This window comes from Berghia stephanieae, chromosome 7, assembly GCF_034508935.2.
Source record: "Berghia stephanieae isolate SIO BIC M18660-M18661 chromosome 7, UCSD_Bste_1.3, whole genome shotgun sequence".
Classification (NCBI taxonomy): domain Eukaryota; kingdom Metazoa; phylum Mollusca; class Gastropoda; order Nudibranchia; family Aeolidiidae; genus Berghia; species Berghia stephanieae.
The window spans coordinates 27,051,460-27,077,869 of NC_088366.1; the positions used below are offsets into that span (position 1 = coordinate 27,051,460).

The window sequence follows — 26,410 nt, forward strand, 5'->3', positions numbered from 1 at the left end:
CAGTATTATTTTTTGCTGAAATTTGCGATTGCGAGAAACAGCACAGCATGAATTATTAATATAGATAGGATCCTTTGGTGGCTTTGGATTTATTAAATGAGTTACTTTAAACGTGCTTCGAGTATGCCAGTGAATGTCAATATGCGGTAAAAAATGACGAGTTGAATAAATACACAGAATACAAGAATAACACAAGACCACATAACCGCACTCTTTAACGCAACAAATCGTTATCATTCAATATGTTCTATCAATCTATCAATCAGTCAAACTATCTTTCTACAATATATATATATATATATATATATATATATATATATATATATATATATATATATATATATATATATTTATATATATCCCTCTAAGGTGATATCGTATTCATATCCTCAATAAAGTTACAGAAGACAAAATGCATTCATTGAAATGGTGATTCGATACCTAATAGCGTTTCTATAGTTCATTAATGAGAATACACATGCACCAGTCGCTTTATGGGACGGGCAGCAATCGGGATGTAGAACAAAACCTATATGTTTTTTAAAATCCAGCTCATATTCGTCTTATTTGATGAATGGATTCCAGCAATGTAATTGTTATTTTCATTGTAATCGAAAGCCAGGGATTCCGATGGCCACTCATCATATCCGGGTAAACATAATTATTAGTTTCATAAGGTTTTGAAGAAAGAATGACGTGAAGACGAAGGTGTATCATATTAGGTATATGTCGCACAGTCTCCAAAATATGTTAATGTAGCAAGGACTATCCCGCACAAATCTTTGGGCCTCTTTTTCGCTCACGAAGTGCCCGAATTCGCGTCAAAATATGGGACGAAGCCGTTACTTATATGCTATTTTTTAAAATTAATTACGACGCTGTTTATCAATGAATATGACTGAAAGTTGGCACATAGTTAGAAAAAAGGTAATTTTAGATTATGTCAAGCGACAAAACTCATACGATTACCAGAAGACCGTTAAAAATAGATTTTTACTCTTTGGAGTAAAATATTTCTAAAACTACCGGGCGTGGAGGTTTTGTCGCTGACAAGGTAATACATGAACTTTATTTCTTTTTGGTTGTAAAATTTCATATGAATATGACGAGTACTTTTCCCGTATCTTACAAAACACCATCCTAATTTGCTCTTCAAGTTTCAATCTTTTAATCCACTTATTACGCAAGATACAACCAAAGGTCGAAAAAAAATGCCGAAAAAGCGTCCCATATTTTCGCGTTTTTTTCCTCTTTGCCGGTCATCCAAATAAATGACACCTTTGAAACTGCATAACTTGTTTATTTATGAATGGATTTTCAAAATTCAAAAACATTTTTACTCAGTGGAGATAGGGCTTTGATTTTAGACAAAATTTTTCCTCAAAAAGAGAAAAAAACATTTTTCATAGTCCTTGCTAGTTAATGTCGAGTTGATTCAGATGTTAAACAATGAATTCATAGTCAAAATTACATATCATAATAAACGGGGACCAACCGGGACCCAAAATGATATTACGTCAGGATGAACTAGAAATGGGAAATTGAATTCATAACCTCAAATACGGTAATCTATGGGTTCATTTCTTTTCCCTACTGTGGAGTATTTAATTTCTTGTATTGCAAAATAATCATTTTGTTGCGTTAAAGAGTGCGGCTATGTGCCCTTGTGGTATGACACTCGCTTTCGGATCGGAAGGTCCTGAGTTTGAGCCTCGCTCGGCGCATAGTTGGGTCCTTGGAAAAGACTCTTTACTCACATTCTCTCAACGTAATCAGGTGTAAAATGAGTACCTGACCGTTAACAGCGTTGTCTCTGTCTGAAAAAAACCCGCCATATCTCTTAATTTTATATCTACACTCACTTAACGGGGTTCGATTGAATATAAAATAGAATTATTGTGTGTCATGATAAACATTATGACTCGATGTATAAATTTGAATTTGAAGATTAATTATCTACACGTTGATTTAAAATAAATTTACTGTATTTGGAAAAGAGTTAGTTTGTTTCTTGATTTCTTATACTTTAAAAAAAACTGATGATTTCTTTGTCTGATGTTTCACTATGATTTAAGTTTCTTTGTCCAGTTAATTCCAATATAATAGCAGGTTAAGACAGTGGACTGTTGCATTAAATTGACCTACTCTGTCTTCTGTATAAAACTCCCTCTCTCTCTCTCTCTCTCTCTCTCTCTCTCTCTCTCTCTCTCTCTATCTCTCTCTCTCTTTCTCTGCCACCCCCCTCTCTCTCTATCCTATCTCTCTCTGTCCTCTCCCTCTCTCTCTCTCTCTCGCTCTCTCTCTCTCTCTCTCTCTCTCTCTCCTCCCTATCCCCACTCTCTGTCTCTGTATGGCATCAATTACACAACAGTTTAATATTTACCATTTATGCTGACATTCAATTTGTCAATCATTTGTTTTAAGAAAACGTCTCCATTTTCACTATTTATTGTCAAACACCAGGTGGAAAAATTATCAAATTCAGGTGAGTATAATCTATGACTGAAAACAAGAGTAAAAAACACAAGTCTCTGATAACACCGTCACTCACATTGTCATTCTGGTATAATGTTATACATACAACTTTGAAAAAAAGTGTGTACCTGTACATACGAGCTACACAGAGCATTTCAAGATTTAAAAGAATAATCGCCCTTAAACAATACGATGTTCTATTACATAATGTCGGGATTAACTGATAAAAAAATCGGTTAAACACGAAATAATTAGAATAAGGAGATTCAATTTGCTGTTTTGAAGTTTAAAAGATTTAAAAAACCTCACAGTTGAATCCTTGATTTTAGCTCATTTAAAAGCTTGTAACGTCCGATTTACTGTCACAAACAACTCACTTTGATTGAGGAATGGATATTCACACAAGATTGTAACTGTTAGCCTTCTAAATCAGACACGGATAATGAAATTATGGGAAGCAAAATGTGTTTGTCCCAGTCAAACAACTGTGTGATAATACGTGTCCGAGTGGCGGCTCAGCCCATTAGTCAGAGGGGATCTTCCAGCTCCACCGCCTCTGACGCAATCCGACTTGTTGCAGAAAATGTGGAGGAACGCGTTTCTGAATTTTGCACCAAGTAAGCAGTAGAATAAGAAATCGGTACTCGCGTTGACAATCAGCATTGTATCGGTGGCGATGAGGAGATATATGGAAGAGCTTTCCGTGGACGGAACGTTTGCTATCTGGGTCACTTTGTAGATGGCTGGTATCAAGCAGCAGAAGAAGAAACAAACTGTGATCCCTAGAACTATCATAGTCAGACCATCTTCTCTGTTTGTTGCTTTCGTCTTTTTGAGCTGTAGATGAAATAAAAAATAAAAACCCGGTATGATAACAATGTCAAAACAGAACAAAAAGGATACTAAAAGGTTGAGTCTAAGTGGGAATGAGATTTAGAAGTCTGATATCGGAGCCCAGTTATAGTCTTAAGAACAACACTCTTGTAATTGAAAGTAATTTGCAGTGAGAACAATGAGATCAACATATGTAAATATGTGATTTAATCAAAAAGGTCTGTCTATATTGTTAAGATTGAAAGGTGGAGACAGTTCTTTACAAATTTGATATTATTTGACCATAATATGTTTTAAAGTGTACTTAAAATGGAAGTAAAATATTTTTTTCCTCTCCTATAACATAAAAAATTGCTTGGTTCAACATACTGCATGGTAATATAATAAAATTACTTGTATCTTTTCATCACGAAAAGAAAACATTTTAATTAAGTTTGCACTGGTAAAGAAAATCAAACATTGTAATATTTGCGTAGAAGGCGAAGACTGCTTGTGGCGAATTACATTGTAAGAACTGAGGCCAGATGAATTTGAAATCTCTCCGTAAAGTGTCAGTATTAGCGCTATGAAAATTGTACGCTACTACTACTGCTGCTAGTCTCATCTACATAACAATGTCCAATACTTAAGCGGATTACACCCGGATACCACCAAAGCCTGTTATCCTAGAGATCAGTCAATATTAATCCAGCAACTGGACTCAATATGCTGCCCAAACTGATGGAACAGAAGGAATCAAATTTATTTGGTAGCGGGAAACACAAATAAGATTCAAACCAAATAAACAGCGAAAAGTTCTGGTAACGAAATATCCTTGAAACGCCCACGCGCAAATCCAGAGTTGTTCACAAAGAACTTGAAATTCATCTTGAAAGGGCGAACAGAACAAACATTTCCAGACGCCTATACCGAAGAGAGATACACTAAGATTTGACTTTACGTTCATAATAAAAATTCAATGTTTCAACAAGGTTGGAAAAAAAGAGTTAAAAATAAAATATAAACCCACATAATATTTTGAACCTTTGTGCTATGAAGACGTCGAGACAGAAAAAAACAACTGATTATAACAATTGTTATATAGTCATGTTTTCAAACTCAATAACAAAGAAACGTATCTACTTAAACTAAACTTGACGTTTAATGATGAAAATACAATTTTTCTTCATTTTTTTTTTCAAAGTAAAAAACAAAAACAAAAGATTAACTTAACTGATGAACATTTGAAATTTAGTAGGAAAAAAATAGACATAAAGACCGACGAGAACATGTTTACAAGTCTGAACACTATAATAATAATTGTTATGATCTCGATCTCGTTTCTGTATTGGAAATACTATCTAACCAACGCAAATTTACTCCATTACAACAGCCGGCAAACGTGCTCAGTTATTAAACCAACGACTCTTGCGCCAAAACCAATTTGTGACTACGTCAATCCGGTTTAATATCGGAATGAACCAGACAGAAGAGAATTTAGTTATGTTCAACAAATCAGATTGAATCAATGTAAGGGATTTTGACATTTTTGAACAACATTTTGTCATATTGACTGACCAGTCAACCGCCCTGCTCTGGAAAGACACGTATTTTAAAAAGTTGGTCAGAAAACTCGCCCTTCAAATATCGATCGATTCAAATGGCCCTCATATTGACAAAAACTCACAAACCCGGGACTTTGTAATGATATAGTGCAAATAATGAAATTTTACATGCGTACCTTATGCTCGCCTTTGAGGCTGATTGATCTTGTTTCGTGCCGCCTTTTCTTAATAGCCAGCAGCAATTGGAAATTCAGCAATGGAATGAGAGCGTATGGAAGAAGGTATAGGAACACACCGCTTATGTACAGCTCGTAAACACGCAAGTAGAGCCATGAGTAATAGGCAAATTGCTTGGCACTTTCTGATTGGTTGCTCGTTAACGAGTTTTGGTATCCGTGACTGTTATCGTTGACGCTATGGTGCTCTCCATTCATGGGTGCTGACATTTCTGAAGGTGTCGCTGCGACCGCTGAGGAGTCGTGGGAGTCCGAGAATATCGGCGATGTTTGATTGGGAAATGACGTCAAGTTTGATGACTGAAACAAGTAAATGAACAAGAAACAAATAAATAATACATTTATGAATGATAAACACATAGATATATAAATAAATATGACAATTACAACAGGATGAAACAACGTTGACGGAGAATGTAACAGTACGAAGTGAGAATAAATAAATATAATATATATAAATAAATATGTAACCAGATTAGACACACAGGAAAATGAGGTCAAGGATGAATAGATAGGCCGCAACCTACGGGAACGTATTTGAAGGATTGATAGCCGAAAACCTTGATTTAACATTGTTGTAATGGACAATATTTTCGTTGGGCTGAGGGTATTTCTATTACAACAATGAGCCCTTAACAATTTGTTATAACAGACCTGCAAATAATGTACACGTCAGCTAGCCGTAAACCGTGTTCAGGTTTTGCAGGCAGACGGTATTTCTGTCTTTACCATCTGACTACCGGCCAAACCCAGTATTTTTTCAGGTGAATTTTTCGCGGAAATATCAGTTAATCCCAAACCGTGTTGAATCAAAATGCTGATATTCAGGATATTGTATGCAATTGAAACAAACTGGAAAAAAAAGAATAAAAAAGCTCATTGTGACTTGTCTAACTCAAAGCAGTATTAAGGCGGAATGATTACGGAGCAAACGTAAGTTCATAGTCAACATTAAAAAATAACTTGATTTAAGTTTCTATGTCTTACTGCATTTAAAGAAATTATTTTAACAAAGTGAGAGCATTTAAAATATCATATTTTTTTTTCTCATTTTTATAACAATACAATTCTTTTTTAGGGCTTCTAATCAACCCCAACATAATTCTGCTTTGTGCTGATGGTTCCACATTTTTCGTGGTTTGATCACTTTTTAAATATATTCTCTAGTGCTGCATCTCTTTCGCTCTCTCCTTTTATAAAATATAATTCACCTCTCGTATTTTGAATACACGGAAGCCATATAAAATAATGACAAAGAAGACAATGAACAGCTGAGTCTCAGACAATTGAAAGCGGTCTTTTAAAAATGGTTCGGAGTTTAAATGTTATAATTGAAGAATCCAGTACTAAACGTACTTATGTCACATTTTCATGATTTTTAGCTAATCGGTGATAAACTTAAACCATAATCAACTTCGTTCTCTCACCAATTTTGTTCACGATAAAGACAAACTAGTCCCTTGTCTCAATATTACAAATTTTACTTTTTAAACACTCTGGATAGCCTAATCCAAATTTTAACCTCCATTTTCTCAAAACTAACTTTCTGTGACTTAAGTACATTTAGCGATAGGCTCTTCAATGAGTCTCAAGCTGTAAGGGGGAAGTAATGGAAAGTTCCCCGATTCAATTTCGATTTTTAAATTATTGAAATAGTGTGTACGACGTATTCTTATTTTTGGTTCGAGTAGAAATGCTCATATTTACAATTCTGTCAACTAAAATCAATATGGCCTCATTGTTGTCATATAAATATACTATCAAAACAACACAAATTATTGTCAATTACAACAATGACAATGTTGGAATACGCCTATTTAATGGTTGCGTGCACTTTATTATCAGACCTATTAATACTTGTTCACAAAGACCCTACTCTTTATAAAAACTGTTAAGACAGCGCATGACTAACCCATCCAGTGAGTTGAATATTGGATAATTGAGTGACTCCTTTTATAGAGTGGATGACGTTGACGTCACTCAGGTTTTTGTTCATCATTTTGGACCGCCAGTTGAGTGAATAGTATTTATTAAATTCTCTCAATCATACATTAAGGTTGTCCATAGTTTTGTGTTGAAACAATTGACCTGGTAGGCAGAGTTAGAAAGCATTTTACTTGAACGCATAGTCATTTTAGTCCATATTTCTGCTTTTTGTTGTTGTTACATTATCAATTATGAAATGCATGGTGATAACCTCTCTATATTCCTTGTTATTGTTTTTAGACATCGGTTGGGTGTTTAGTTCTCAATATATTCAATATAGAAGACAATGAACTTTTTTAAGTGGATCGGAACATTAGGCTGGCGGCATAAGCTGGTGAGTAAATTACCTAAACGCTAATTATCAATACATGTCACAGTGATCATTAGTGTATTTCATAACGTGTTATTATGTCGTTGTGCTGTTCATTATTCAACAGAATGCCCACGCTAAATCCAGGGAGTGTTTGTTTGATGATCGCTGTCTCTGGCTTAAAAGTTGCCTCTGATTAGGAAGGAAATAAAAGCCGCTTTTGAAATATTATATTCAAAACAACAAGTTCTAATTGATCTTTTGTCATCAAATGTCAAGGTCATGGGAAGCGCATAATATTTAATGACATAGGAATGTTAACGTTATGATTTCATTAGTCTTTTCATCATCATTGCTGCTTTTACGGGTTTATAGTCTTGTGGTATTAAACTCGCCTACGAACGGGCAAGCCTCGGGTTCGAGTCCCAATCTGGGCGACAATTTAATTTGATCCTTGAAAAAGGCTCCTTTCTCCGAAGCTCCAGCTTTACTCTGGTGTAAAAATGAGAATCTAGCCGTGAAAACAGTGCCATGTCCCGTCTCGTATGTTGCGTGTTGCAGTTGGCTACTTGCTAAAGTTGACTTAACTTTGATTGAAATGTCTGGAGCTCGTCCAAATTATCTTCCATGAAGCCAATCTAGTATAATTGCGTTACACCGGATGAAGATGGGTGACTCCAAAAGCAAAATTAAAACTATTGGAATTTAAGCATTTATTATGAGTGTTCTTCCAGGTTCAGAAACTACAATCCCTCGCTCTTATGAATGCAACTCAAATTTTATCCGTTAAAGAAATTTTGGAGTCAATCAATCAATCAATCAATCAATCAACCAATCAATCAATCAATATCTAAAGAAAAATTCATTTCTTGTTACCAAAAATGAATAAGTGTTTTGTCAGACTGCAGCTATATACTTTGAAAAAGTACTCCTTCAGAGCCATTAGGCCCACGGAGCCAGAGTTTATCCCGCTTTCTATAGCTCTACCAACTGATCTATAGGGACCCCCTTCTATATACTTCAATCTCTTGCTATTCTGTAATGATACAGTCATAGTCGCCATACAAAAAAACTCGACGATGTCCAGACAGCCTTCAGGCAAATTGACATATTATTAGCGTAATTACTGAAAGGGCAAACCTATCTCAGACAGGTAAGACTAACCAAGTATCTGTTCTGATGAATAGGCACGTTATCTACAAAGATAACGTAAAGATTTGAATGGAAAAAAAAGATGGTTGTAGATACAATGTTGAATGAAACGGATGAAAGAATTGTGAAAAATAAAATTTGTGGGGGTTGGTGGTCCAGTGGTATGACACTCACATGCGGACCAGTTCTTCGTGGGTTCTAGTTACGCTCTATCACGGCTCGAAGTTGAGTCCTTGGATAAGGATCTTTATTCACATTTTCTTATAGTACTAAGGTGTAGAATGAGTATCTGGCCGGTAACAGTTTTGTTTTGTCGAAAATATAAAATTGCGTTCTCAGTGCTTAGTTAAGATATACATTTAGTCACAGAACCGCCTATGCTTTGCTATGAAATGGATCTCTTTTAAAGTGTTCTGCAAAATAATATGAGATATTTACAAATAATTTCGCAAATAATAGAAATAGACAAAAACAAAAATAAACAATCAAAAACCAAAAAACAACAAAAAAACAAAAAAAACCCCAAAAAGATGAAGCCTGATTGGATTTTGGTTAGTCCGGTCTCGAATACATCGTCGAAATCTTTATCTAGTCTAACGTCATAAACCATTAATTTTTTTTTTAAAATGTGTTCGAGAAAAAAATTCCCTCTGCTTATCAGATGATAATGATGAATAATGTGATAATACAAGCGCTCTGAGACTATTTTTTTAAGAGAGCCAGAGGCTTTGAACTCTCTCCTAACAATACTGTATGTGTTTAGTTGCTTTAAATGTCTTTTATTTAGCTATGTCAGAAGCTTATGGTTTTTCCAGCGATACGAGAGTGTGATAACACGTGATGAGATCCACACATTTGCCCGAAGCTGTATGTTCTACGACTTATTTTTTTCCCCTTTTGCTGTCAATGAAGTTTTTTTTTATTTCTATTTATTTCCGTCTAACGTTACAAATGCTGAGGGCTGTTGTTGTGTAGAAGGGAAAACCAGGTTCCCCTCTTACTTCAGGATAGGGTTTTGTTTTTCTAGTTGAGGATACTTGTCTATGGGGCAGAGTTTTCATCAATGCATTTATCAAGCAGCAAACTCCAATCACGTCCGTTGACAAAAAAAGACCCCCCCCCCCTTCCACATACACACACAACAACAACAACAAAAACAAAACAAAACAAAACAAAAAAGCAACTCGCCCCCCCCCCCCCCCCACATAAAAAAATATTCCCTTCTGTCACGACATCATAAGATATTGTCGCGTAGGCATTCCACGAAAGAATAGTAAAAAAACACATACAAGCTAAAAAATTACAATAAAATCAAGGTAAAAAAAAGACCTTTAAAAAAATAAGAAAAATATAGGACTATTTTTTGTAAACCTCCCACGCACTGCCCACGCGTAAGTAAATAACCTTTTACAAAAAGGACACAGCTAAAATAAAACGTAAAAAAAAGAAGTGTCTGTTACTACGCTCGCACGAATTCTCAACAATAATTGAAAGGTTGTCTGTATTGTCATTTCCAGTACTCTCCAAACAGCCCAGGTCCTGGATCGTAATTACCTTTTTTGGGGGCACGAATACACTTAGATATATTTACTACTACTCATTCTTCTTCTTCTTCTTTTTCTTCTTCTTCTTCTTCTTCTTCTTCTTCTTCTTCTTCTTCTTCTTCTTCTTCTTCTTCTTCTTCTTCTTCTTCTTCTTCTTCTTTTTATAAAGTCACAGGTCTAATTGACAAAAAAAGCAACAGGTGAAATAACATTTAAGTAAAACTGCTAAAAGTCGCCCCGTAGTAACCAGATATTTATATAAGATAATAATTGAATCAATCAGAACAAGTCTTTTCCCGGAAAGCTAAAATTAGCACAAATTACTCCCCTATTAAAAGAAAAATCAAGGGATCTCTCGACATAAAGAATTACAGATCCGTTAGTATTTTACAGATTATTTCCAACATTTTTGAGAAAAGTTCCCTTTCAACAACTATCAAATCACTTTGAAAACCCTTTTCACAAGTTTTTAAGTACGTTTAGAAAAATATCATGTGTGTCAGACAATACTTTTGAAACTGATTGAGGACTGGAAAAAGGCGTTGGACAGTAAACTATATGTAGTGGTAATCCTAATGGATTTATATAAAGCATTTGATTGTTACCCCATGACATACTAATACGAAAACTTTCGACATATGGGGTGGACAAAAATCTATAATGTTGATTAAAAGTTATCTATCAAACTAAAAACCACGAGTTAAAATTGGAGAAGTGAAGAGTCAGTGGGAAGAACTTTCAAAGGAGTGCCATAAGGATCATTTCTAGGTCCATTGCTTTTTTAGTATATTTATAAATGACATATTTATTTATTTAAAAAATCAGTCCTGTTTAATTATTCCGACGAAAATGCTCTATCTTATTGCCATAAATATTTTGAAACTCTTATTGATATTCTTCTTCATCTTCTTTTTCTTCTTCTTCTTCTTCTTCTTCTTCTTCTTCTTCTTCTTCTTCTTCTTCTTTCTTCTTCTTTTCTTCTTCTTCTTCTTCTTCTTCTTCTTCTTCTTTTCTTCTTCTTCTTCTTCTTCTTCTTCTTCTTCTTCTTCTTCTTCTTCTTCTTCTTCTTCTTCTTCTTCTTCTTCTTCTTCTTTCTTCTTTTCTTCTTCTTCTTCTTCTTCTTCTTCTTCTTCTCTTCTCTTCTTCTTCTTCTTCTTCTTCTTCTTCTTCTTCTTCTTCTTCTTCTTCTTCTTCTCTTTCTTCTTCTTCTTCTTCTTCTTCTTCTTCTTCTTCTTCTTCTTCTTCTTCTTCTTCTTCTTCTTCTTCTTCTTCTCTTCTTCTTCTTCTTCTTCTTCTTCTTCTTCTTCTTCTTTCTTCTTCTTCTTCTTCTTCTTCTTCTTCTTCTTCTTCTTCTTCTTCTTCTTCTTCTTCTTCTTCTTCTTCTTCTTCTTCTTCTTCTTCTTCTTCCCAGTCTTCCTCTTCTACGCCGTCTTTCGTCTTTTTCTAATGTCTGACGGCTTTATCAACGTAAGCCCCCTCTAAGGGACATCAATAAATTTCAAATTACCGAACTCCATTTATTACCCTAATATAATATTCTCTTAAATACCAATTTTTCCATTAGGTGTTTTAAAAATGATATTATTATTATTATTATTATTATTATTATTATTATTATTATTATTATTATTATTATTATTATTATTATTATTATTATTATTATTATTATTATTATTATTATTATTATTATTATTATTATTATTATTATTATTATTATTATTATTATTATTATATTATTATTATTATTATTATATATAATACTAGTTTTATAATATTTGCAATTTTAAAAGCAAGGATTGGCTTTATTATGAGTTCAAAGTGCTGCTCACACAGGCCCGTCAAACTTTAAATACAAGTAAAAATCTATTATTTAAGTTGGATATTTCAATCATCTTATTTTTATACCTATTTTATTTTCATGATTTTTTATAAGCAAAAATCAAATTTCAAAAGTATTTTGAGCAAGAAAAATAAAATTTAGTAACCTGAAGGCACAGGTAATGATTTAGTTAGTTGATGTTTATTGAAGTAAGGACGATATAATGAATCCCTCAAATACCCCAAGCAATTTTTGAGGACACAAACAAAATCGATTTTTTGTGTATTGCGTTAACAACATGATTAAACCTTTAAACCTCCAAACCGATTATCTGTCAAGCTTTTCTATTCAATTGTTAAGCTGGTTAAAATTAAAGAGACAATTTCCCTTTGAGGAATCAATATGATATGTAACGTTTTGGGAAATTTAAATTCAAACCTGAGACGTATATTTGATACAATAGTAATTTTTTTCAAACAAAAGAAAAAGATTAAATTTCTTTTATAGTTTTGGTCTGCTTTGATTTAAATTAAATCTCGGCTGGAATTGGTTAGACTGAGTTAACTTGATTTTTTGAGGCTGTGAAGTCAATCGTTTCAAAATTGTCTCTTTCGATTAACAACGGAGATATGGTCTTCGTTTAAATGTTCGTAATATAATTTACAAAAATTGTCTTTTTGAAGACAGCACATATCTTATTTACTTATCCAATATTCATTCAATCTAAAAATATTTTTTAAAATAAAATAAATAATACCAATTTTAAAGTACCCTTAAACTAAAACTTGACTGAACGGTGAGCCCAATTGAATTACATAAGCAGGGATTGGAAAATTCTGTTGACTTTTAATCAAATTCAGTCAGGCAAAAGCAAACATTAGAGAAGTCTTCTTGAAAGGCCTCTAGAGTTAATTCACATGGGTTTTTTTTTGTCTGGATCTCTCGAGAAGTATTTAAAAAAAATTATTTTCATTTTTTGACTGATAGTTTTGATGTAATTTAACAATATATATGTATATATTGTAATGTAAATATATATATATTTGTCAACGTCAAATATGGATTTGTCAAAATGACTTGGGCCTGTCACAATATCTTTAATCTGATACTTGTACATGTCGCAGGTTTTAGATCTTGTAACAAACTTAAGTCTTTTTTTTTCATAGACACTTTTCAGATTTTTATGGCAACAAAATATATAATGCGCGATTGCAACATTTCAGTTGTTCCACTTAAGAGGCATATATATATATATATATATATATATATATATATATATATATATATATATATATATGATATATATATATATATATATATATATATATATATATATATATATATATGAGTGTTGGTGGGTACTTGTAGGTACGAAAGTGCTCGATAATGGTGGTTAGAGCTAATATATAATGTAAATTTTCACTCACATTTTTTTGGCCGAGACGACTCGTTTCTGTGTTTTTTACACGTCTTCAGTCGGCGTTGCATCATCGAATCATCATTGCAACGCCAACTGAAGAAGTGTAAAAAACACAGCAACGAGTCGTCTCGGCCAAAAAAAATGTGAGTGAAAATTTACATTATATATAATATATATATATATATATATATTATATATATATATATTATATATATATATATAATATATATATATATATATATATATATATATATATATATATATTTTTTTTTTTTTTTTTTTATTTTTTAATTTTTATTTATTTTTTTTTTTTTAATACAAGAGAAGCCACTTTTAAATTCTATTTTTTAATTGCATGGGGTTTCGTGGGTGGTTTTTTGTTCTTTTTTAAACCGGTATTTCTATTTTTTGTAAAATAAATTTTACAGTGAACAGCTTTTAACAGCTTAGTATTCACTTTTCAGCTGGGCGAAAGCAATCAATATCCACCGTAGTTAAAAGGGACTGAACAAAAATCATATCGCCAAAATCTGAAATTTTTATCACTCGACCGACTAGTCACGACTCTTGTCAATAAAGAAATAAATATAATCCTCAGCCATGCCACAAAGCGAGATTACAAAGTTGCATAGTGACTGAAATTTTTGTCATTTATGATATTGATGTATGTTTTCAGATCTTTACGTATACTATTTTGAGATGTTTAAAAATAGGAAGAGCAGTTGATACATTAAGTGCTGTTGCTCTGATAGGGGTGATTTAGCACGGCCACATTAGAAGAATGGCAGTACGAAGCATCAGTAACAATCTTTCTTACAAACCAGGTTCACGCCGTTTCCACTGTCCCTAAAGCTCCCCAGGGAGACGTTCTACGTCCTGTGTTTTTCTTTGTTCGTTTTATATATTGGAGGAATACTAAGCCGCGATAAGCTGGGCACTCTAAAAAAAAAGTAATGCTCGTAAATTCTTTTCCTCCATTTTGTATTTTACCTACAGTATTGTCCTTTTAATTATATTTTGTTGTTGATTGAATAGGAATTGAGCACTAAATGTCCTGTGTTATGCATTTAGTTCTTTTCTTAGCTGTTTTTTTTCCTCAATTTTACCCGAAACGTTTTATAACTTGAGCACGTGCAAACAGAGAGGTAAAGAATTTGGTAGTAATGCTACTTGACACTACTCATTCATCACTCTCAAGAGATTGGAGGGAAATGCAAATCACGTACGTAACGTTGGGAACTCTTTAACTCTCTTTATTTTACTATACATCTTAGAAATAGACTCCGACAGTTCAAGCTGTTTTCAAATATAAATAAAAACGTTTCGAAACAAATAAAGTTGATGTCTTTTAACGGCTTTATGCATATGGAATCAACGTTTCATTGGTTTAAGTAGAGGTAAAAGAACAATTTAAATTGTCTGTTTTTGGTTTGAACATAAATATATTGCAAAGTACTTTCTGTCCCATCAAGCAGATCCACCTACCCGGTCCCTGTTAGTAGACATGTGAAAACTTCACTCACAGTCTGTACCTGAATGTGAATAATTACTCTTCTAATAAATGAGTAAAAAAATATATAAGTGAGGAAAATAAATAGGAACATCAAATAACTCTAAAGTTATGTGATGCTGCTATTTAGGTATTGTTCTCACTTTATTGTATGAAATAATTAAATATCTCATATGCACGCTCGCGACTCACGAGCGTAGTGTAAGATGAGTATTGTTAAGGGGGGGGGGGGGTATAAAAAGCACTCTGTAGTTTCAATCGAAAACAAAGTTTTTTTTGTCCTTCTATCTGTGTAATATATATATATATATATATATATATATATATATATATATATATATATATATATTGAATTGAATATGTATAATTGATCTATTTACAATATTACTATACTCCTTTTCTTCTTTTATTCATATTAAGTTACAGGTCAGTTAACTTGCAGTTAAAATGAGTGACTTTTATTAAGGTTCTTATTTCTTGAGTTATTTTAAAACCGGTATTGATGGGAGCTTTCCGCCCTCGGGTAAATATAATTTTCGATATCAGTCAAAACTCATATATTATATCTATCGATTCAACATTCATCAAAAGTGTCCTTGAATGTACATTTGTTAATCTTTATCAAATCTTTAAAAATATATCTAGCAATCCACTCGTCTATGTATCGAGCTATTTATCAATCAGTCTATCTATGTATTTCCCTACCCATCTATCTCTCTAATAAACCTTTTATTGGTTGAGTAGGTTTAAAGCAAATTCTTTTATTTCGTCTTCCTATTTTAAAGTAGCATAAATGAAATAAATAAAAAACAAAACAAAACAAAAAAAGCCAACAACACAAATTGTTTCAGTTATTTTGTTCATTCTAGATACTTACAAAAGAGGTTGCCAATGTGTAGAATAAGCATCTTGGAATGTTGAAGATGATGGAGAAGAAGAATATGAAGACGATGAACCGTTTAATCTTTCCGAAAGAACAGAAGATCCTGGCTTTGAATGGGCGTAGCACTATGAGATATCTCTCCACTGTCAAAGTGCCTGAACGAGAATGGAAATAAAGATTGATTAAGCATGTGTTATCTTTGTCATAGCCACATTTAACTCTTCACACGCGCGGATTGCTTTCAGTCTAATATGATAGCATTTGTTCCCAATGGTGTCAACTCGGTGTTATTTTTGTGTGCGACTATGTGGTCTTGCGGTATAACACTCTCTTTTGGATCGGAGTGTCTTGGATTCGAGCCCCGCTCGAGTATAGTTGAGAAGGCTCTTCACTCACTCTCGGATTTTAATTTAAGTTGATGTCAGTTCCTACTGCTGGTTTCAGAAAATCAAAAGCGAAAGGAAGAAAGATGGGATTCTGGGGTCCTGTAAATGCACAGCATTGTTGGTACTGCTCTCTTAGTAAAAAAAGATTACGTGTTGCAGATTTTAAAGAAAATGATAGCAAAATGATTTTTTGATAAATCCATTAGAATGTAACTCTTTGGGTCAATACACCATTGTGTCTGAGTAAACTCGATGCCATTTTAAGCCTAAATTATACAATTTGATTTTTAAATGAATTATTTCATCGAAATGAGTGAGTTTTGTTTCTTTAAACATTAAAAACATACATTTTCTAATTATAACCATTTTAACTTTAATGCCAAATCCCTACAATTAATTGTGTCAACTTATCATCTTATTCAGGCAGCGATTCAAAATTTTGTCTCGCGTTTATATTGTGCACTTTAATGAATAAGTACTTAAACAAAAAAAAACCTTTTGAACTTTGAATGACGAAATCTTTGTCAGAGAACATTCTGTAAAAATACAATGGATAAAAAGAGCAGATGAATTGATTATCTTTGAAGAGGATTATGTTGTCTGTGGAGGCGGGAGCGTTATCCTGTTTTTCTAGTGGAGTGGGTGGAACAAGTGAGAATTGATCATCCCAGGGGTAAAACCTTTGAACTTCTCAACAACGCAACATCACCAATATTGGTTCTTGGGATCCTACGCGTTTGTATTGGAACCTAATCTCCTGTTCACGATTTAAGTAGGTTAAATCCCTTGTAGAATAATATATACACTTGAGGAACAATTATGCTGTTGTAAGGTTTCTTCAGCATCAAATAGATATTTTACCATTTGGATGGAGTTCAGACTAACGATGTTAATAAGAGTATGGATAAGTGAGATCTGAACGGGCGGTTTATCGGGGACAATAATAATAATCAGTTTTCTGTGGTTGGTTATATTAATATAAAAATTAGATTTGGACTAGAACAAAGCGTCCTTTTCGACCTCATCTTCTTTTTTAAAAATTTTACTTCATTCTCATTCCATCTACAACTACAACAACTACTACTTCTACTACTAATAATACTACTCCTTCTTCTTCTTCTTCTTCTTCTTCTACGACTACTACTACTACTACTACTACTACTACTACTACTACTACTACTACTACTACTACTACTACCCTACTACTACTACTACTACTACTACTACTACTACTACTACTACTACTACTACTACTACAACTACTACTACTACTACTACTACCACCATCGCCACCACCACCACCTCCTCCTCCTCATCATCATCATTATTCTCCTCATCCTCCTCCTCCACCTCGTTTGTCTCCTCTTTCTACTATTCTGTGAACTACTTCATTCCTACTAGCTATTCATCCATCGTCCTCTGCCAAACTCAATATTCATTGTGGACAGAAATTATAACGCTTTTCATACTTCTTCTAAAGACCCAACTCTGAGACTATAATGTGTCAAAATTATAGCGATTTGGGGCTGAAGTGGCCGAGTTGTTAACGCATTGCACTGTGGTCCGGAAGGACCTGGGCTCGAGTCCTGCTTCGGGGCACTTTAATTTTTTTTCATTGGGCAAGATTATTAACTCAAATTTATTTACTCACTTTGAGCAATATGAGTGATTCCCGTTGACACTTGACGTTTGTTTGATAGATTATCTAGATTTCTTTATGAAATCCTTAGGGGACCACATCTAAGATGCCGCGCGGAATGGCGGAATTTATTGGGGTTTTTTAACGACCGATTTAAGTCAATAATATATTTGAACTAAACATTTCTGGCCAAACTGAGAAAATGGGTTTAGGTAGAGTACAGAATAAGCACAGTCGACGGGCATGTTTTATTACATCTTGTCTCAGACGTCGTCGTCGTATACCAGTCTCCAGGGACGGGCCGACCTCGCGTGCCGTGCCAAGCCTAAGGAGAAAACGGAGAACTCCTCCCGTGGAATTCTTGATAAGTATTAATGACGTCTTCGATGATGACGCATCCATTTTCGCCCAACCACCGTTATTGTTGTCCTTGGAAATCCCATTCAGACGCTTTCACGTCCATTCATCAAAACAAGTTAATGGTTTTAGAAAACGTGACCAACCTTCTCAAAACGGTATAATGCCGGGATGAATTTTAAGCTACAAGCTTGTTTTAAAGTCAGCATCATTAGAATTACAAAATGTTAGCGTTTTACCCTTCTAAAATGGCATTCAATCTTTTAAATAAAGCAAAATTTATCTCCCTCATGGTTCATAAATTTGATTTTTTTAAAGTTCCTGTTCTTATCTCATTCATCTCAAGATACTACCGTCTTTAGACGATGAGTCATAGATTAATTAAGCTTTCCCCACCACCATAAAAATATGACTTCATATATACACAAATTGACCAGAAATCTTTTATTTCATAGTAACTTGCAAACAAATTTGTCATCCATTTTAAAACTCAAAACTCTTTTAAACCCCTGGTTTAACACAATTTATTATTAAGTAAGTCCACACGGGTTATCGTAATCGATGGATTTGGTTTCGTATGTATGAATCGTGTTGGGGTAAAACACATTTCAAGAAAAGATTTTACAGTTAATATGATCTCAAATAATATGACATTTTAGATATTTTTGTTTTTGTTTTTATCTTTAAGAAGATAATTTACTCTCCCCCCCCCCCCAATAAAGCACGTGATATATTACCTTAACCCTGGACTAATAAATTGGTTAAAAACTCAATTCGTGGCACCAAAATCCATCCACCCAGCAGTTATTGGGGGGGGGGGGGTTCTGATAGACCTGGCGGAAAGTACTTTGTGATAGACTAGAAACCTATCAAAAGGATAGCAAGCAATTGCTATTGTCCGTTTCACGCCATGTAAAACAGTATCAACACCGGGTCGATGGGCTCTGAAGGACAACGAAAGAAAATAGCTTTAAAACAATACTACTTGAGACAATAGGTCAAGTGGTACATTCTTACATTATAGTTTTTAAAAATTCTGAACAAGTTGGGGTTTTTTTTTAACCCGGGCACGGGCTCGCGAGTGCAGGTTGGAAACACAATTCGAATTCCAAAATGCAATGAGTGTAAGAAATTTTTTTTATTTTACACTTTAATTGATTTTCACTTCATTCTCTCTGAATAAAACACATTTGCAAAAATACTTAAATGATACTTCTTTTTTTCTTCTTTTAAATAGTTTATTTTAACGCGTGATAATCTAACAGCACACATTATTATTGTAAACTTGTTATCATTACGCGTTACTATTTAGAGGTAGAATAATATTGTTTACATTTTAGAAAGTCAAAATACAAAATGTAACTCGATTGTGTACATACATTTAATGACAGATGTCTGTCTCATTGGCGTACTATCTTTAGCAGCACCTGTTTCACTAGGACTAGGATACATCACCAGATCAAGGGGCGAGTGGCATATGTTTGATATCACGTAAATCTAACTCAATCAGCTTGTTAATGAGTATAAAAACAAATAATGATCAATTTGATACTATTTCTTTTCGCTATTCGTGTCAAAATAGTTTAAGTATTATCAGTAATATACCCACAACATCTGCCTGCCAGATGAAACATAGCAACACACAAATCTACGAGTAACCTTAAACGCTTTCACTATAATTGATATATTTCAGTGAGAACTAATCACCCGACTGGTGGTCTAAAGCAATAACAAAGAACCGAGTTTCACTATTATTTAACTAAATTTACTTTTCGAGATCCGATTCATTCCGACATTATAGCGTTTGAGACGGTGGATGGCATGTAAGAATATGGCTGAAAACTGAGTGTATTCACTTTCCAGTCCGGTCCGTCATGCCCTCAATTTGACCTTTCTTCTCAGTCAGTCTCATGTTTTATCATAGCAAAGTGCGTGCAACTCACTCGTTTTTAGTTGCCAAACGGAACAGGAACCGAACGCGAACGTTTTATCTCGGAATTAACATTTCTTTCAATTTGCTACCAACAAATCGAAACAACACACCTTTGGATGATCAGTTCTCAGTAAATAATTGTTTGAATAGTAATATATAAACGTTTCAGGTTACACTTATTTTATTTATTTATTATTTTGCTGGTATGACTCATGTGTTTGTTGTGAGTAAATTTCAGAAAGGTCTAGCGTCTATAACCGTGGCCATCGTAAACACATAGCCTGACACTAGAACCCTCTAAGACTTATAGTCTGACGTCATTTGTTTGGTTTGTGTAGCGTCTGGTGAGTTGTTAATTGAGCTCAAGGAAAAAAGAGATCCCATTGGTTGAACTATTGAATACTACTCACGATTTGTTTTCTTTTCTGGACAAAGACATGTCTTTTTACGTCATTTTTGATCAGTGTAAGACTATAAGTTTACAAAAGCGACGCTACAACACACTTGTAATTCACGAACAGGAGACGAAAAGGAATGCACTCAGTTTACAGCCTAACGCGATGGGTCGCATAATAATTTAGTTATCGTTTATTAGTTCGTGACCCGAATAAAAGATGATATAAACATCTATGAATAATATATGAATCAATAGACGTGATTGAATTTCCATACAATGCAATATCTGTTATTTATATTTGTTGACAGGTCAGGTGGTCGTTACCGATAGACAGACTGTCGGCCAGTATTATTAATAATCTACTGTCTTTTTGTATTAATCATGTGACAAAAACACATGTCAATCATGAAATGAAAAAAAAAATAATATAAAACTTGTCCTTCAAAACCGACGGGCCCACGTAGGAGGAGTTTATCCCGGTTTTTATAGCGCCGTGAACTAACATTTGCAATTGCTTGCTATCCTTTGGATAGGACGCAGAGTACTTTCCCACAGATGTAACAGACCCAGCTACCCAGAATCAATCTCGGTCCCAGTACGCTACCGACGTATCAATCAGTTGTAGTAGTAGTAGTAGTAGTAGTAGTAGTAGTAGTAGTAGTAGTAGTAGTAGTAATGGTAGTAGTAGAATTTCTACTACTACTACTTCTACTACTACTACTACTACTACTACTACTACTACTACTACTAATACTAATACTACTAGTACTAACTACTACTATATACTAATACTACTACTACTACTACTACTACTACTACTACTACTACTACTACTACTACTACTACTACTAACTACTATACTACTACTACTACTACTACTACTACTACTACTACTACTACTACTACTACTACTACTACTACTACTATTACTGCTATTACTACTACTAATAAACTAACACTTATGCTTTATAACTCATACTATTTATTTGATATTTCAAATTCACACCCATTGCGGCGATCGCAAGATCGAAGGACGGTTTGGGAATCCATTCAAATTCCAAACGCAATGCTTTTACCTTGACAATTGGATGCAAACATTATGAGATGATATCCTTAATCCTTTTTTAAAGCTGAGATATTGAAACCGCTACTTAAAACAGACATCTTGAGCCTTTTGATTTTGTAATGAGCAACTTTTTTGGGTATTTGTAAGAAACGCAAAAATTAATTGATCTTCAATGTTTTGCATTATTTTTTTTTTTTTTGCACATGGTTAATTGAAATTCCTTTTTAAATGCAATATCTTTTTAACATGAACTAAGATATTCGAAGTCAACTTAGCATCAATTGGCAGATTATGGACAAGAAATAAGTTTATAAAACGCGAATGCAGTTTCATTTCGACATAGAAAACGCTGTTATGTGTACTCATTTTTACCTGGTTATGGTAGGTTAAGGTGAGTAAAGACTCTTTTCAAGGTTCTCAGCTGTACGCAGCCTATAATAAGACTCGAAGAAAAACAATCTACAGGTCAAGATCCGAGGATCTTAAAAGACGCGCAAATAATAATATTATAGACTTAACCGTGAATTGTACTTATGTCAACTTACCCAAGGTATAGATAGATCCTGTTTGTGCCATAAATCGCAAAGGGTAACATATTCCCCATATTACAGCAAACGTGCCCATTTCAGGCTCCAAAAAGGCATCCACCAAACACATAGGAATGGAGGCTATAAGAAACAAAGCGTCATACATCACAAGGGTTATCAGCAACAAGGTTGTCGGAGACCATAGTTTCTTATAGGTTAACACATAACAAGTCAACGCGTTGGCACATATACCAAAAATAGCTAGGCACAATCTTATTACAGAAAACGTATTACGAAGCGCTTTTTGTTCATCAAAATCATCAATGTCATAGTCCTCATTATACATCAGAGAGCTAAAATTTCTCCTCAGCATTCCATTACTTATGAAGACATTTTGGGTGTTCATTGCTGAGATAACGATCGTAGTGGCTGCGGTTGCAGGGATGGTAGCATTTGTAATGGGGAAATTGCCGTATTTGTAGATACTCGAATCACCTGTAACGACGTCACTGAAGTCAGTCATCACCGGGGCTGTACGTTGGATTGAAAGATCCTCAACGAAGTTTGACGGTGAAGCCATGGATGATTTTGTTCACGTCTGTATTATTCACTCAATCGATATGATTAATAAAATGTGTTAATTCAATGAAATAGTAACAAAAACCACAGTATGCCGTAACATATTAAATTTGATCTTTGATATTATGTCAAATTACGACGTGTGACTCACGCACAACAAAAAGAACAAATTGAACATTGGATTTTTTTCTTCTAATAAGATTATCTGTTATTTAACAGACAAAGAAAATTGTTCCTGGCAGACTGAGATAATCGATGTCAGAGATTTTTAAAGATTCCTCCCGGCACAGATGATAGACGTCGGTTGGAACTGACACCTTTTGAAATGATGTGTCAATTCTGTTCAAACATCCGCTGCTGGTCCTAATGGACGTATTCTATCTGGGAAAATAAAAGAAAAAAAATTACTTTCGGTTCTATTAATGTCCCATCAAACCTTCATTATATTTTGATAATCTATATTCATGCTATGCGTTTAGGTAAAATACTTACAACATCCGGCAGTCAGACAAAACTGTGTATCCCTTTCAGACATTAAAACCAAATTTTAGCATCACGGTCATCCTAACTTAATACAGGATTGAATATCTTGTTGTTTATCAAATCATGTCCCGCTAATTTCTGTCGTAAAGTATTAGAAATAATGATGGTAATAACAATAATAATAATAATAATAATAATAAATAATAATAATAATAATAATAATAATAATAATAATAATAATAATAATAATAATAAATAATATAATAATAATAATAATAATAATAATAATAATAATATAATAATAATAATAATAATAATAATAATCATAATAATAATGATAATAATGATAACGATATTAACAATAATAATAATAAATAATAATAATAATAATAATAATATAATAATAATAATAATAATAATAAAAATAATAATAAAAATATAATAGTAATAATAATAATAATAATGATAATAATAACAATAATAATAATAATAATAATAATAATAATAATAATAATAATAATAATAATAATAATAATAAAAATTTAATAATAATAATAATAATGATAATGAATAAATAATAATAATAATAATAATAATAATAATAATAATAATAATAATAATAATAATAATAATAATAATAATAATATAATCATAATCATAATCATAATCATAATAATAATAATAATAATAATAATAATAATAATAATAATAATAATAATAATAATAATAATAATAATAATAATAATAATAATAATAGTAGTAGTAGTAATAATAATAACAGTAAGAATAATACTAATAGTAATAGCAAACTGCTGTTATAAAATTACGACCAGTAAAATTCTACTTTACCATCAACCGACTATTTAGACTACCCCCACAATAAGCTTCAATGAAGCCTTGGGTTTGAGTCTCTCCTCTTTCCAAAGTAATCTAGAGGCGGCGAGACTTGATCTTCACTTTTCTAAAAGCCCGAGTCGCTTTCCTGAAACTGCACTCATTAAGTTAAAGGCTACGTATGTATTTGAAGTATTTCGATAAATAATCTTCCGGAAAGAATTTTGATTCTACTTTAGCTGTTAACGGTTAAATCTAGTCTGGTCACGGAATTAAAACAAAATGAATATAACAAATTAGAAAGACAACAAAACACAGGACGGTTCGGGCTAAAAAGTCTTCTTCAGAAACTTCATTTGTGACACATAAGCGCTCCAACCTTTGTATGACACATAAAAAGCAATAATTTAAAATGTTTTAACTGATGTTCGACAACTCGCCCCTTTTCATGTTTGGATAGAAAGATTTTATTTCAAATGTTGAGAGATTAAGACGTAAAATTTGAAGTCAATTGTTTACAATTTTTTCACTTTTTTTAAACTCAATCAGTTTGTTGATATTATGTGAATTGAAAGTTTCCTGTTTTCATTCCAAAAGTTAACAAAAAATGGTCTGTCAATTTACATAAGTATATAACAAATTATTCTACTGTCACTTGGCTCTTTGTTATTGTTTATAGACATCCAGTTGTGCAATCCGTTGTCCCTTAATCCTTCTAATAAGCGTATAATTTATCTGGCGGAAGGGACTTGTGAGCATTTTACCTGAATGCATAACGACACTTGAAAAAAAAAACAAAAAAAAAAAAAAAACAAAAAAAAAACAACAACTGTCTCTTCATATATCAAAGTCAGTTATAAAATTTTATCTGATATCAATAGCCTTAATTTTGACATAGCTATAGCTTATATAATGAATATAAAATAATGTACATTTCAAGAAGATGTCAGTGATAATTAATCCAGTTGTTTCAGATCAAACGATGGTGACCGTGTCCAGTATTATGTGATATATAGCAATACGATTATTGTAAGTTTATTTCATTCCAGTCACAAAGTTAGTCCAGGCTAGTGAGCATACGACTACGTGAAGACTCGATGGTTACTGACACAATGGACATGCAAGCCTGGTGTCAATGAACAAAATACGAGTGTCTGCGTGTGTGGGTGAGCAGAAAAACGCGACAGAGGGTCGCGAGGACGGATGGACCGACGCGAATAGTAAAAGTTGTGGAGCGCGGTGAGTGAAATAAATGTAGGCGAGAAAAAGGTGATTGGTTTGAAAGTGGACAGATCGTGCAGGGTGAGGGAAGAAAGAGGAGAAAAATACTAGTGTAGGTGTAGTAGTAGTAGTAGCAGTTGTTGTTGTTGTTGTTGTAGCAATATGGTAGTAGGAGCAGGAGAAGGAGTGGTGGTAGTAGTAGTAGTAGTAGTAGTAGTAGTAGTAGTAGTAGTAGTAGTAGTAGTAGTAGTAGTAGTAGTAGTAGTAGTAGTAGTAGTAGTAGTAGTAGTAGTAGTAGTAGTAGCAGTTGTTGTTGTTGTTGTTGTAGCAATATGGTAGTAGGAGCAGAGAGAGTGTGGTAGGTAGTAGTAGTAGTAGTAGTAGTAGTAGTAGTAGTAGTAGTAGTAGTAGTAGTAGTAGTAGTAGTAGTAGTAGTAGTAGTAGTAGTAGTAGTAGTAGTAGTAGTAGGAAAAAGGTGATTGTTTGAAAGTGGACAGATCGTACAGGGCGGGGGAAGAAAGAGGAGAAAAATACTAGTGTAGGTGTAGTAGTAGTAGTAGCAGTTGTTGTTGTTGTAGCAGTATGGTGGTAGGAGCAGTAGAAGGAGTGGTAGTAGTAGTAGTAGTAGTAGTAGTAGTAGTAGTAGTAGTAGTAGTAGTAGTAGTAGTAGTAGTAGTAGTAGTAGTAATAGTTCTAGTAGTAGTACAGTAGTAGTAGAGAAGAAGAATAAGTAGTAGTAGTAGTAGTAGTAGTAGTAGTAGTATTAGTAGTAGTAGTAGTAGTGGTAGTAGTAGTAGTAGTGGTAGTAGAGTAGTAGTAGTTAGTAGTAGTAGTAGTAGTAGTAGTAGTAGTAGTAGTAGTAGTAGTAGTAGTAGTAGTAGTAGTAGTAGTGGTAGTAGTAGTAGTGGTAGTAGTAGTAGTAGCAGTAGTAGTAGTAGTAGTAGTAGTAGTAGTAGTAGTAGTAGTAGTAGTAGTAGTAGTAGTAGTCATAGTAGTAGTAGTGCTTGAATATTGTGAGTGTTGTTATTACGGTTGTTGTTGCAATAGTGATACTGATAAAAGTAGTAATAGTGGTAATAGTAGTTGTAATAATAGTAGTAGTAGCAGTAGTAGTAGTAATAGTAGTAGTAATTGTTGTTGTTGTTGTTGTTGTTCTTGCTGTTGTCTTACACTTGTTTGTGGTGACAATGCTTTTGGTATCTACAGTGCTTACATGTTGTTGAATGCTCCATTTTGTATAATAATAATAATAATAATAATAATAATAATAATAAT

General features: G+C 33.3%; 1 protein-coding gene across 1 annotated transcript; it reads right to left on the reverse strand.

Annotated features, from left to right (window-relative positions):
• Positions 1-1,081: 1,081 nt before the first annotated feature.
• On the reverse strand, positions 1,082-25,032 carry LOC144976202 (FMRFamide receptor-like). The gene is made up of 5 exons (XM_078920386.1): positions 24,847-25,032; positions 22,037-22,978; positions 15,708-15,868; positions 5,030-5,389; positions 1,082-3,312 (listed from the first exon to the last, which is right to left on the reverse strand). The coding sequence occupies exons 2-5, from the start codon at positions 22,596-22,598 to the stop codon at positions 2,953-2,955; spliced, it is 1,443 nt and encodes a 480-aa protein (XP_078776512.1). The 5' UTR covers positions 22,599-22,978; positions 24,847-25,032; the 3' UTR covers positions 1,082-2,952.
• Between the last annotated feature and the right edge of the window lie 1,378 nt (positions 25,033-26,410).